Genomic DNA, 14,004 nt, shown 5'->3' on the forward strand with positions numbered 1-14,004 from the left:
TTCGAAAGGTAAGGAAAGTGGAGTAGGTCTCATCAGTTCCCCCTTGACCCCTAGAATCTATCTGCAGAGCAGCCAGACTCATTTGTTTAAAAGTCACCTTGTAGCTGACCTTTGCTGAAACCCTTCAACGGCTTTGCCTCTCAGAGTAAAAGCAAGTCTTAGTGTGTCAAAGTCACCTGTGTGATTGGATTCCATCCCCCCGACCCCCCAGCCCCAGACCTCATCTCTGATGCCCGTCCTCCTCCCTCACTCTGCTTCAGCTCTGCTGGTCCCCCGCTGCTCCGCAACACGCTCCTCCCCTGCCTGCCTCAGAGCTTTGCACATGTGCTTTCCTCTGCCCAGCGCACCCTTTACTCAGGTGTCTGCATGTCCTTGCCACCTCACTGCCCTCAGCTGTCTGCTCAGACCACTGTCAATGAAACAGCACCCTTCTCATGTCTGCTGCTGTTGCTAAGTCGCTTCAGTCGTGTCCGGCTCTGTGCGACCCCATAGATGGCAGCCCACCAGGCTCCCCTGTCCGTGGGATTCTCCAGGCAAGAACACTGGAGCAGGTTGCCATTTCCTTCTCCAATGCATGAAAGTGAAAAGTGAAAGTGAAAAGTGAAAGTGAAGCTGCTCAGTCGTGTCCGACTCTTAGCGACCCCATGGACTGCAGCCTACCAGGCTCCTCTGCCCATGGGATTTTCCAGGCAAGAGTATGGAGTGGGGTGCCATTGCCTTCTCCGCCTCTCATGCCTACCCAGTTTTTTTCTCTGCTGCCTTTATTTTATAGCAGCCTGGTATAATGTGTACTTCTTTTAGTAAGTACTTCTTTTCGTTGTACTTCTTCCAACATTAGAAAGTACTGTTGAATTTCCAGAAACTGTCCTTAGCTGTGCTGGGTCTTAGTTGTAGCCTGTGAGATCTTTGCTGAATCACGTGGGGTTTTTCTCTAATTGTGGCATGCAGTCTCAGGCTGCATGCACGGGCTTAGTTGCTCGGTGGCATGTGGGATTTTAGTTCCCTGACCAGGGATTGAACCTGTGTCCCCTGCACAGCGAGGTGGACTCTTAACCCCTGGGCCACCAGAGAGGTCCCTGTATTTACTTCTGTACTGTCTGTTTGTTGCTGGCATGTGAGCTCTAGCAGAGCAGGAACTTCACTGCATTTACGGTGCCTGAAAACAGTGACTGGAAAATCACAAGTGTTCAATAAAGATTCCTAGCCCCAGGGCAGGCTGATTGGGGCTGACGCCCTACATCTGAGAAAGAAGAACATGAAGTCGAAAACATGGAGAAAATGAAGTGCTTGGGTCATCACAAGAGCAGTCAATTCGCTGAATCGACCCATCGTCCAGAGCAACAGAAGAGACTGTATTATTGTATTAGGACAGAAGTACACCCCAAAGTGACATAAAATAACAAAGTAACAGCCAGGGTGCCCCGAGGACTAACAATGTCTAGGCCTCATTCTTCGTGTTTGCCATATATTGTTTAATTCAATTCTTAAAACAGCTATGGAAGATTAATCTGTTATTTCCATTTGACAGATGAGGAAACTTAGATTCTAGAAGGTTTACTGTGTGATCTTGCCTGAGATCCCACAGTAAGTGAGTAAGAGGCAGAGCCAGGCTTCAAACCCAGGATGCCCTGACTTACGTGGTAAAGCCCATGTCTAACCCCGCCACTGGCTCAGGATTGATAGGAGCTGACTGCTAAAGAAGGGCAGAAACTCTTCATCTGCACTGGAAGAAGCAGTGCCCACATCACAGACAGTAAGTGTCCCCCTAGGAGTCTCAGTGCACTTATACCATCTCTGATTTTTAAAAGTTGAAGTATAGTTAGTTTACAATGTTGTGTTACTTTCAAGTGTACAGAAAAATGATTCAGATTCTTTTCCATTATAGGTTGTTACCTTCCTCTGATTATTTTATCTTATTTAGACGCCATGATTTTAAGAGCAAAATGGAGTGAAGAGAAACCATGTGTCCTGAAGATCAGGAGAAGCAGTTGGGGATATTTAACTGAGAGGACAGTTTCTGGAAATTCAACAGTATTTTCTAATGTTGGAAGAAAATACAGAAACCAAGGAAGCTAGTCTGTGTTACTCTGAAAGGCCAGGTGAGAGCAAATCCATTCCACTTCAGGCCACACTGAAGGCCTGCTAGGACCAGAGGCTGATGGACACAGAGGCAAGGAAGACTGGCTGTAGCAGCAGTGTGCAGGGTCACCGTCCAGCAGGGCGTTTCAGCTGGGGACCGTGAGCCTGTCTAAAGGACAGAGCTGTCCAACAGAGGAAGAGTCTGGGTGGCAGGAGTTTGAGACCAGAGGCTGACGGGCCTCAGTTAGGATGGCTGCTGGTTACCGTCAGGGTTCTGAGCATCCACATGTACACAAACATTTGTAGACTGAATAAACAGTATGTGCTACGTTGCTTCAGTTGTGTGTGACTCTTTGTGACCCCACAGACTGTAGCCTCCCAGGCTCCTCTGTCCATGGGATTCTCCAGGCAAGAATACCGGAGTGGGTTGCCATTTCCTCCTCCAGGGGATCTTCCCAACCCAAGCATTGAACCTGAATCTCTTATGTCTCCTGCATTGTCAGGAGGGTTCATTACCACCAGTGCCACCTGGGAATAAACAGTATGTCTTCATATATATGTGCTATCATTTTCAAATGTATGTGATTATAAGATGCAGTTTTATTTAAAAGTATTGCTGAATTCATAATAAAAAAATACATTCTCGAAAGATACTGAAAATATAAGTTTTGAAGGTCAGGATCATTTCTGATATTAAAAGGGGTCTTCAGTTCCAGAGAGGGTTGGGTTCCAAATTCACTGATCCCATGAAGAGGAGTCCAGTTCTCACTGGATCAGAAGGCATTAAAGCTAGGTCTAAGAAGATCTTCCTTGGGTCAGGGTGGTGCCTGGCTGGCCTAGGCAAGCAAGCAGATCTGATGAATTGCCTTCCATGGGCATTCTGAATAGGATAGGCTGCTCGTGTGCTTGTGTACATGTGTATATGTGTGTGTGGAACTGTCCGGAGGTAGAGGCATGGACTGGCTAGCCTCTTGGCTGCGGAGCCCTGTGAGGCTTTGATTTTATTCATTGCAACACAGTGACTCACTCTTTTCTCTAGGGAGAAGGTACTTAGGCTACTTACTTAAGCTTCATAATCCGGGTGCTGAAATGAGTGTAAGCCAACTCTGATTTTTCAAAATGTTTATTGGGTCCCTCAAGCCTGGAGGACTGGGCCCAACCATCAAGAATTTCAACTCATGGATTGCTTCCTTCTCTTCTATCATTTGCATTCCTGGTGACTCTCCAATCAGAATCGACACCCTCATCCTGCTAATGGACTCCTGGTCTCTATTTTGCTCCCCATCCCCTAGAGGACAATGTCTTCTCTGCAATCCCGGGTGCTGAATAATAGATTAAATGCACTTTGCTGTAAAGCAGAAATTAACAACACCTTGTAAATCAACTATACTTCAATTAAAAAAAGAAAATAGATTAAACTTTTTTCCCCATTTCTTCCACCACCTGTTGGAGAGTTTCCAGATCTGATGACAATGGTGGTTGTGACTTTCCTTCTCAAAGATCCCTCTCCAAGGCAATTCCCTTGAAGGAGTGACAAATGTGACTTACGATCAGTGGGCTCTATTTGCCCCAGTGTGGGGCAGAAAGGTGCCTGGCTTCACTTCAGGCCCCACACCTGGTCATGCAGCAGCCTCATTCTCTTTGGCACAAAAGGCAGGCCCTCCATCCTGTCTCATCCACATCCGTTACGCCTTCTACAATCCCTTTCTGCTCTAGCCAGGCCTGTCTCATCCCTGTATTGATCAGCACTCATACTTGCATGTATGAGCATCCATTCTGCGTGGGATGTAAATAGAAAATAATTTATTAAAGCACATTGTTGCTCATGGCCTCTCTGGGGGTTCTGCAGCCTGGAACCATGTCCAGCCACCCCTAGAGGCAGCTCTGGAGCAAGCTTTATGACTGTTGCTGCTGTACCTATGATGCTCAGGGGCAGTAACAGAACATCACCTCTGTCCGGCTGTGCCTGTGTGGTCAGTCACTTCAGCTATGTCTGATGCTTTGTGACTCCATAGAATGTAGCCTGCCAGGCCCCTCTGTCCATGGGATTCTCCAGGTAAGGATACAGGATTGGGTGGCCATGCCCTCCTCCAGGGGATCTTCCTGACCCAGGGACTGAACCTGTGTCTCTTGCATCTCCTGCACTGCAGGCAGATTCTTCACCTCAGAGCCACTGGGGAGGCCCCCACCTCTGTCCATCAGGACTCAGATGTCTCCATCAGAACCTAGGCCTCACTAGGGTGTCTCTCATTGAAAGGTTCCAGGCCACAGGCCTGGCTTCTAGCTGCAAAGGAGTCTGGGAATGTGTTTCCTGGATTTTACCCTAAGAAGGTGGGGATTTCACTGTGGGAAATCAAATGAAGGGAAGACATTCAAAGATGTTGTGTAGCCACAGAGGACAAAAGTCTACCCGGGTCACCAGGTCCTGAACCTAACCATGCTTGCTTTCATGCTGAGCCTTGGCTCATGACCAGTTGGGTTGGAATGTCTTTTTTTCTGTCTAGCAAATTCTTCCCTTTTTGAAAGTTTCAGCTCATGTCCCTTCCTGAAGCCTTACCATGCAATTCCCCTTTATCGTTGCGTTTCTGATTCTCCACGCTCTCACAGCACCTCTAACTTGGGACTTAGTTTTGCACAGTCTTATAACGTTTGGCTTTTCTGCACTGCGAGTTCTTTGGAAACCATTCTTTTTTACCGCATAGTGATCTGGAGAGTCCATGTCACGTCTCTTATCTGTTCATGGATTTCTCTTTGTTGGGCCAGAAGCTGAGGCCTGCTTCCTCTCATCTCATCATGGAGTTGATGTGGTTCTAGCTATCTGGCCCCATGCTGTTCTCACATTCCCTGGGGAATCTCAATTGTTAATTAGAAAATGGAATCATTACTTCATTGGGTCGATTCTTTTGACAGGTATGAAAGCTGAAATTCTCCATGTGATTTGTAAACAAAAATAGCTAAAAATAACAGTGGACACTGAGCACTTACCCTGTGCTAGGTACTTTCTGGACATGACAATGACTATGAGAGAGGTACTTTCAGCAACTTAATTTTACAGATGAGGAAACCAAGGCACAGAGAGGTTAATGAATTTCCTCACAGACACACAGAGACACAGCTGGGACTCAAAACAGAGAACAGACTTGTGATTGCCAAAGGGGAGGGGGCAGGGGAGAGATGGATTGGGAAGTCGGGGTTAGAGGATGTAAACTATTAAATGTAGAATGGATAAACAGCAAAGTCCTACTGCACATCACAGGGGACTATATTCAATATCTTGTGATAAATCATAATGTAAAAACAGAATTTAAAAAAGAATGTATATATATATATGTATAGGTGAATCACTTTGCTATACAGCAGAAATGAACACAACATTATAAGTCAACTATACTTAAAAAAAATGAAATCAAAGCTGGGTCTATTTGGCTCTAAAGTACGTACACTTAAACACTAAGAGAGAAAAAAAATATGACCTCATTTTTGCTATAAGTTTCAGAAAACTCATCCATCTATTATCCTATGAGAACCAGAAGGGTAGAGACCACTGACCATGTTTATCAGTTAATAATGCTGACACACAGAGAATTTAAATAGCCTTGGTTATGGTTAGTCATGGGGAGAGGCTACCAGCTCTGAGTTTGGTTCATTCTTTAAACTCTGTTTCCTCTGAGGGAGCAAAGCTGAGGAGGGCAAAGCTGAGGGTGTGTACAGCCACCCTCTGGGCCCTGAGCTAATTTCTCCTGCCAATAATCCTTGGGTAGCAGTAGTGGAAGATCAGGGGTGTAAGTCAGACCTGCTGCAGAGGGAATCCCAGTACTGGGTGGGAGGCAGATTATATGACTCAAAGGCCCAGTTGACTTCAGCATGATTCTGTGATGCATTCTTCAACTGATTCTTGATACTGTGATTCTATAGGCTTTTTTTTTTTTTTTTTTTTTTGCTGGAGAGGAGATGCCACTCATTTGCACATATATTTTCTTAAATCTGAACACCAAATTCAAGAGGTCTGGATTCTTTATGTTGAGATCATCTCTATTAGCTTGGACTACCTTATGTACTGAAAGAAAGTGAAAGTCACACAGTCGTGTCTGACTCTTTGTGATCCCATAGACTGTAGCCCGCCAGGCTCCTCTGTCCTTGGAATTTTCCAGGCAAGAGTACTGGAGTGGGTTGCCAGTTCCTTCTCCAGGACCTTATGTAATGGGATTTCAATTAACCTTTGACTAGTTTTATTTGGCTTTAATCCAGCAAACAGGCTCAATTCATTCATCAGTTGCTCCATTGAATGACTGACCATTCACTCAACCAACCAACCTTTAGGAGCATCTGTTATTGGCACAGTGCTGTGCTAAGAACCAGAGGGTCCAGTATTTTGACAAGACTGTAAGTTCCTGAAGTTTGTGGCTTCATTCCGTGGGAGGGATCCCGATGTTGCAGAGCCTGCAGGTAACGAAGCAGGGAGAGGACAGATGGGGGAATCAGGCCACTGAAGAGAGTATCACTTCCTCTGCACGTGGGCCTTCCCCAGCCCAGCCCAGTGAGCACTGAAGAATCCACTGTCCTTCTCTCCTTTCCCCCATTCTGAGGAGGCTCCTGCCCAGGCCACACAGGCCACACCCGTGGCAGGGCTATCTGTGCAGCAGACAGAAGGAAAAAGTCTTGCACTGGAGCGATCCATGGCTGACTTGGCAGGCTCCAAACCTGCGCAGAAAGTCTTTCCTCTTAAACAAGCCAAGCCCAGTCCCTAAGCCTCTGAAAAACTTTAGACTGGCAGATTCTCAGGTTTTCAGAGTCAGACATGAACGACAGTGCTGCCAGCCCTGCTGGGCCTGGACTCCTGAGGATGGGGGTGGGTGTGGGGGGTGGGTGTCTTGACACTGAGGCTGCAGACTCCCCAGGAGCACTTGTCCCCTTCACCAGAGAGCGGTTCCTGTGTCTGTCTCCAGTGGCTCATCCAGTGCCTGAGACAAGTTAGGCCATCTGTCAATAGGTGTCACATTTGTGGTATAATTGATGTTTGAATTTCCAGCCACCTGGGACTTGGACTGAAACCAGGGAGATGCCAAAAATGCGGGGAGCAAGAAAGGAAGCTTTAGAGATGTCCTGAAGATAGGGAATAGTGTATGGCTTTCCTGGGAAGTTTTCAAAATGAACTGGCTTGTTGAATTTTGCTGATGGCTTATCAAAGCACATAGTGTTAATTCCCTCCTCTTTTTCAAGAAGATTCGTGAGTGCAAATGTGGCAGCCTCCTGAAGCACAGCTTAGGAGACAGGGGGAGCCCAGGAGGCAGCCTTGTGATGGTTCTGGGCTTGGTTTCCAGGAAGGGAGAGGAGAGGTCATCAATTCATCCTCAAATCCAGCACAAAGCTGGGCACACAGTGGGTGCTCCTTGGCCATGAGCAGTCTGCGGAGTAGACTGTATCACCCCTCCCGTTGAGATACTTCCCTGAGCCCTTGGGTGGGCTTCACCGTCTCCACCACCCGGACAACCAGAACCTTTCCAACCCACCTTCCACTCCATCCTTTCCAGAGCTGAGCCCAGCTCTGGCAGGAGCCGGGACAGCTGGCCAGTAGACAGATTAGTGTGCCTTCTGGGTCCTGCCAGACAAAGCTAGGAGGTGGCCATGCCCAAGCATGGGGCCAAGTCAGGCACCTCCCCCTGCCAGGTAAGCCTGCCACCTTAGCACTTTCACCATTTCAGATTATTTTTAAGGTGTGTTTAGTAGCCTAGAACTAAGATTGCCTGGAAGGCAAACCCAACCCATGACTACTTGAGATTAATTATCTCTCCTTCGTTTGAGCCCAGCAGCCTCCTAGATGTATATAAAGGGATTTACCTGCACAGGTCTTCAGTTTGCTTCTCTCTTCCTCTGGCTCTGAGTGGCCCTGCTTAACTCTTGCACTTTCCCTTCAGCGACTTTGCTCACCATGAACAGACAAGTCCGCAAGACATCTGGCGGCGGGAGCCAGGGCTTCTCAGGCCGCTCTGCCGTGGTCTCTGGCAGTAGCAGGATGAGCTGTGTGGCCCGCTCTGGGGGAGCCGGCGGAGGGGCCTATGGGTTCCGGAGCGGAGCAGGCGGCTTTGGCAGTCGCAGCCTCTACAACCTGGGTGGCAATAAGAGCATCTCCATTAGCGTGGCTGGCGGCTCTCGGGCTGGTGGCTTTGGAGGAGGGCGCAGCAGCTGTGTCAGTGGCTTTGGGAGTGGCTATGGAGGTGGTTATGGAGGTGGCTTTGGTGGTGGCAGAGGAATGGGAGGTGGTTTTGGAGCTGGTGGCTTTGGTGGGGCTGGTGGCTTTGGAGGAGCTGGTGGCTTTGGTGGGGCTGGTGGCTTTGGAGGAGCTGGTGGCTTTGGTGGACCTGGTGGTTTTGGTGGACCCGGTGGCTTTGGCCCTGGTGGCTTTGGTCCAGGTGGCTTCCCTGGGGGAATCCAGGAAGTGACTGTCAACCAGAGCCTCCTACAGCCCCTCAATGTGGAGATTGACCCCCAGATTGGGCAAGTAAAGACCCAAGAGCGGGAGCAGATCAAGACCCTCAACAACAAGTTTGCCTCTTTCATCGACAAGGTGAGGAAGCCCTGATGTGGCCCCCATTCCTACGTTGGGGACTTTGAGTTTGATTTTTACATACAGTGTTTAGGATCAGTCCTGGAGTGGTCCAGGCTGGAGGGGAAGGGTTAGGCAGCATTCTCGGCTCTTATGAGGATGTTCAGGGCTGATGAACCTGCCCACGTGGTCATGTGACTGGGAAAGATGATGGCCCCCTATTTGGATCCCCACATCCCCAAGTCCTGTTTGTTTGCCTCTTTGTTCAAGGCTCCCACCTGTTGCCTTATCCAGCCTGGGCAGGTAGTGCTGGCAGGGCAGGGTGGGGGTCATGACCTCTGACAGGAAAGGGTCTGACCTAGAACTGGGGGCTATTCAAACATGAACTGCCCTCTGGGGCTTTCCAGGAGGCCTCTTCTCTCTATGGCGATGTGCCAGGCAAAGGAGGCAGGCACCCTAGAGAAGGAATTTAAGAGGCTCAAGGGGGAACTGGAGTCCCAAGGGGATTCTGAGACCCTAAAAACTCACCCCAACCAACCCCATTGGGAAGAGGAGGGTGCTCGAGGACCTCCAGAGCAGGGTAGCTCACGCTGGCTGTCTGTCTCCTGTCACAGTGATGACAGTAGCAGTCCAGCTGTGTCAGTTTCTAGCCATTCACATCCTTTGACGTGAATATCAATGGGGCATCAATGGTCTTAGATGTAAACAATGCTGTTGAGGTTTAAGCACCTTCTTGCAGTATGCTCTGTGTTGTTGAAATTGGGTTAGAATCATGAAGTCCCCAGGAATACTGAAGGGTCAAGTCTCTCACTTCCAGGCGGGGTTATTTCCAGTTTCCCTTCCCATTTCTCCTGCTTCTGTAAGGAAGCTGTCTTGCATCTTCAATGGCCTGACTGCTGTGATACCCTCTCCAGCCACAGCGGGAGCTTTCTAGGCCTTTGTGCGGGGAGATGGGGAGATGCAGACACCCAGTTCTGCCCAAGGCAAGGCCCCTCTGCTCCAAGCGCTGCCTGAGTTTGCTTCTCTCAAATGCACTCCAGGTACGGTTCCTGGAGCAACAGAACAAGGTCCTGGAGACCAAGTGGAGCCTGCTCCAGCAGCAGGGCACACACCCCATCACAGGCACCAACAACCTCGAGCCCCTTTTTGAGAACTACATCAACTCCCTGCGGAGCCACCTGGACAGCATTCTGGGGGAGAGAGGCCGCCTGGACTCAGAGCTGAGGAACATGCAGGACTTAGTGGAAGACTTCAAGAAGAAGTGAGTGACAGGCGCATGTGGGAAGATGCTGTGGGTGACCCTGTCTCAGAATCCCAGATTTCATTGCTTTCCCCTTGCCCACTGAGAGGGCTGTCACTTAGCCCACTTTCCTGTATCTTCATAGAGGACAGTTTGGTTTATTGGGTTCCTCCTCACCTTCTTTCCTAAAGAATAGTCCTTTACTAAGAAAATTAGAAGGCTAGAGCTGAAGAAGCACTTTATCATGAGCCAGGCTGGGGAAGATCCTGGTTGTAGGATCTGAAGGATGCTGGGACAACTCACAGGGTGGTGACCAAGCATCCAGTCTACTGGGGATGGAGGGGTTTGCCAGGACTTGGAACTTTCCGTGTTAAAACCAGACAGTCTGCCTGAATGAATGGGAATGGTTGGTCCTTCTAACTAACAGAGGGACAGTGAGAGGGTGTGCTTATTTAAGAGGAGCGGGAGGGGGACAGAGGACAGAACAGAGGTACTTTCAGAGTTTCAGAGAACAGTGACGTTTATGACTACCTCATACTGCAAACAGTGATTTCTTTTTAACTCTTACAGATATGAGGATGAGATCAACAAGCGCACGGCTGCTGAGAATGAATTTGTGACCCTGAAGAAGGTAAGGGCTGTAGTGTGAGGTTTCTAGGGCTTGTAGGCACTGGTTTCCAGCTGGGCTGGGGGGAATCCTTACTCCACTGCCACAGAGCTGCCAAGTTCAGGCAGTTGGAACCACAAATAAAAGCCAAGTGCATCTCAGTCTGGAGAGATGCCTCAAGGAGTCAGTTCACTCATTTTTTAGCCTTTGGGTAGGACTGAACTTCCGCCATCCCCTTGATGTGAATCCTTCACTTGGAGACCAGCCTTGGACAAGTATTGGTCTTGCTGTGGCTGCAGCTTGCTGTGCATTCCTTGGAGGAATAAGGCCTTTATGTGTTTATCTGTCTTTCTCAGGACGTGGACGCTGCCTACATGAACAAGGTGGAGCTTCAGGCCAAGGTGGATGCCTTAACAGATGAGATCAATTTCTTGACGACCCTCTATGATATGGTGAGGATGTTTCCTACTAAGAGGGTGCAAGAGAGAGGGTGAGATATTTTCAGATTTGATAGGTAAGGCCTGGGAAGACTGAGCCTTGAGATAAAGCTTCTTGTTGGGGCTCCCCAGGAGGAACTGCAAGCATGGGGTCTCTGAGAGGCTGGCAGGCAGGGCGGAGCTGATCCACCTTCCGAGCTGACTCAGCAGATGGGTCTGTTGATCAGGAGTCTCTTGGGGCTTCTGTGTGCTGGCTGCAGAGGCCCCAACAGTGAACAGGCCCCTCTGCGTTGGCAGGAGCTGTCCCAGATGCAGAGCCATGTCAGTGACACATCCGTGGTCCTGTCCATGGACAACAACCGCAGCCTGGACCTGGACAGTATCATCGCCGAGGTCAAGGCCCAGTACGAGGAGATCGCCCAGAGGAGCAAGGCCGAGGCCGAGGCCCTGTATCAGACCAAGGTGAGATCCAGGCACCTCTCAGAAGATTCACTGAAGGTCCCAGGGAGGCTGTGGTCCACAGGATGGCTGGGTGGTGGCCATTGGGTGGCCCCTCTCAATTCTCCTCTTTGGAGACATCCTGTCAAGGTTGTTCCGTTGCAGAAAGTACTGCCCCCTGGGGGGAAGTGGTTCCACTGTCCCCTGCCAGACCACATGGGACCCACTCCAGCTTGTTCAGGGATTGCGGGGTGGGAGAACAACAAACCAGGTGTTCTCTTCCCTGCTGCCTCAGAGATATCCCTGTAGAAACATGATTCAATGTCATTTAAACACTGTGCTTACTAAGTACCTCGAGTTTGGCTGGATGACATTAGAGATGGAGAAACATGCCAGGCAAAGCTGCAGCAACACCTGACTGTCCCTTCTATTCTCCAGTTGGGTGAACTGCAGACCACAGCTGGCAGGCATGGGGATGACCTGAAGAGTACCAAGAGTGAGATCTCAGAGCTCAACCGGATGATCCAGAGGCTGCGGGCTGAGATTGAGAATGTCAAGAAGCAGGTGGGACGGCCACGGATGCTGGTGTCTAAGCTGATGGGTGAGGGGTGGGGGCTAGGATCTCAGAACTCCTATTCTGGGGGAGGGGACTTCTGGGGTCATCTCTGGCAGCACTGGCCTTCAAGGACTTCAAAGACAAAGCCAGTGTAGATGGCTGGTAAGCCACAGCCATCCATCTGTCTTCTGTGCATGAAGACAGACAGAGGTACTAAGGAAGGGGTGAGGTTGACTGACTTGCTCTGGGATAATCTAGTCTAAGGCTCAGAGAACCCTCCTACTGGGCTCATCATTCCTCCTCCCTCCCCCTGCTCCAGATTGCTAAACTGCAATCAGCCGTTGCTGAAGCTGAGCAGCGTGGGGAGCTGGCCCTCAAGGATGCTAACGCCAAGCTCCAAGAGCTACAGGCCGCCCTTCAGCAGGCCAAGGATGACCTGGCTCGGCTGCTGCGCGACTACCAGGAGCTGATGAATGTCAAGCTGGCCCTGGATGTGGAGATTGCCACCTACCGCAAGCTATTGGAGGGCGAGGAGTGCAGGTGGGCCTCTTACTGCCATCTCCCTGCTTCTCCCGCCCCAAGTCACATGCTGAGGGTCAGATAAGTGACCAAGGGAGTGGGGAGGAGGCCTGTTATAGAGAGAGGCCCCCACATTGCACAGGGCTTATAGGCAACCATTTGCCTTGGCCAGTTCACGCCCTCCATAGATGGCCAAGTGCATAGATAACCAGTGCGCACAGCGGTTCTGTGTTGGCCCATGAACAGTGGACGGAGAGTACTGATGTGCCAGGCTGCTGAATTCTCTTCAAGTCTTCATGGACTTGTTGGAAATTTGCTTTGCGACTGAGCTAGCCTTGTCTTGCTTTCTCATACAGGATGTCTGGAGAGTGCCCAAGTGCTATTAGCATCTGTAAGTAGCCAAAGAAACCACTACAGTGAGAATTGGTTCTGAAATATCTGTACTAATTCAAGGCGATAGTCCCTAATTTAAACAATATTTCCATGGCGGTTGGACACGTTTTCTGGGGAGAGGGGGGAGCGGGCAGAAGGGGCAGCAGATATACTTTGGTAATGGTTCTGGGCTCAGAGCACTATTAATAGTACTATATGGAGTGTGGGGGGATATCTAATAGGGAGGAGAAATTCTGGATAATCTCCATAGGGGGTTCTTCAAGAGTTGACGGTATGTAGAAGGAACCATTGAAAAATTTAAACTGACTTAACACTGAGGGGGTGAACACCTCACCACATCAGAACACAAAACAGTGATCATCAGGTTCAAAGCTGCCTCGATCGCCTCTCAATCATCCTGGGCCCAGGGGATCGTTATGATATGGAGACGTGGTGGCTGGGAGCTGATCGCTGTTTCTGTGGTCTCCCCTGCAGCCGTGGTCAGCAGCAGCAGCACCACCTCCGCCTCCGCGGGTGGTTTCGGAGGCGGATACGGCGGTGGCGTCGGCGTGGGAGGCGGCGTCCGCAGCGGCTTCGGCGGCGGCAGCGGCTTCGGCGGCGGTAGCGGCTTCAGTGGCGGCAGCGGCTTCGGCGGCGGCAGCGGCGTCGGCGGCGGCAGCGGCGTCGGCGGCGGCAGCAGCGGATTCGGCTCTGGCTCGGGGGGTCGCTCTGCGGTCAGGGGTGGAGGCGTCAGCTCAAGCAGCAGCAGCCGGGGCGGCAGCGTCAGGTTCTCCCAGTCCTCCCAGCGCACCTCCAGATAAAATACCGCGCAGGGCACCGCAGCCGCCGCAGCGCCGCCCGTCGTTCCCATCCGCTCCTCAGTTCTCACCTCTGCAGCCTCCTCAGCGCCCTCCCAGCCCCCTGCCTCACCCCTCTCCAGTCCCCGCCAGCAGCCGCTTTTTGGGGCTAAAAGACCGGGGCCTCTTGTCCTTCAAGCATCCAGATCCCCGAGCAAGAGCATCCAGGAGAATTTCAGACTCTCGCTCTGGCTCCCGCCGGAGCCTGTGATTGTCTAGGTGTGGCCTCAGGCCCCATCTTCGCTGCCCTTGGGGCCTCCTCCCGGGGTTCATTGGTCACCACAGTTCTGATGTATATAACACACAGGTCCCTCTGCCCATCCGTTCTGTCGCCAATAAAGTGCATTGTGTTTAA

The 14,004-nt window shown here is 50.5% G+C and overlaps 1 protein-coding gene across 1 annotated transcript; it reads left to right on the forward strand.

Annotated features, from left to right (window-relative positions):
* The first annotated feature begins 8,008 nt into the window (after positions 1 to 8,008).
* KRT3 (keratin 3) lies at positions 8,009 to 14,004 on the forward strand. Its single transcript, XM_069586370.1, has 9 exons — positions 8,009 to 8,644; positions 9,664 to 9,884; positions 10,434 to 10,494; positions 10,827 to 10,922; positions 11,205 to 11,369; positions 11,784 to 11,909; positions 12,221 to 12,441; positions 12,777 to 12,811; positions 13,288 to 14,004. The coding sequence occupies exons 1-9, from the start codon at positions 8,009 to 8,011 to the stop codon at positions 13,611 to 13,613; spliced, it is 1,887 nt and encodes a 628-aa protein (XP_069442471.1). The 3' UTR covers positions 13,614 to 14,004.

The sequence above is a fragment of the Ovis canadensis genome, chromosome 3 (assembly GCF_042477335.2).
Source record: "Ovis canadensis isolate MfBH-ARS-UI-01 breed Bighorn chromosome 3, ARS-UI_OviCan_v2, whole genome shotgun sequence".
NCBI classification, from domain to species: Eukaryota; Metazoa; Chordata; class Mammalia; order Artiodactyla; family Bovidae; genus Ovis; species Ovis canadensis.

Excerpts from the sequence above, each read along its gene's own strand:
- KRT3 (XM_069586370.1), top strand. The coding sequence starts at position 8,009 with ATGAACAGACAAGTCCGCAAGACATCTGGCGGCGGGAGCCAGGGCTTC. Across the intron at positions 10,923-11,204 it reads TGACGACCCTCTATGATATG|GAGCTGTCCCAGATGCAGAG; the intron begins GTGAGGATGTTT and ends CTGCGTTGGCAG. Across the intron at positions 11,370-11,783 it reads AGGCCCTGTATCAGACCAAG|TTGGGTGAACTGCAGACCAC; the intron begins GTGAGATCCAGG and ends TCTATTCTCCAG.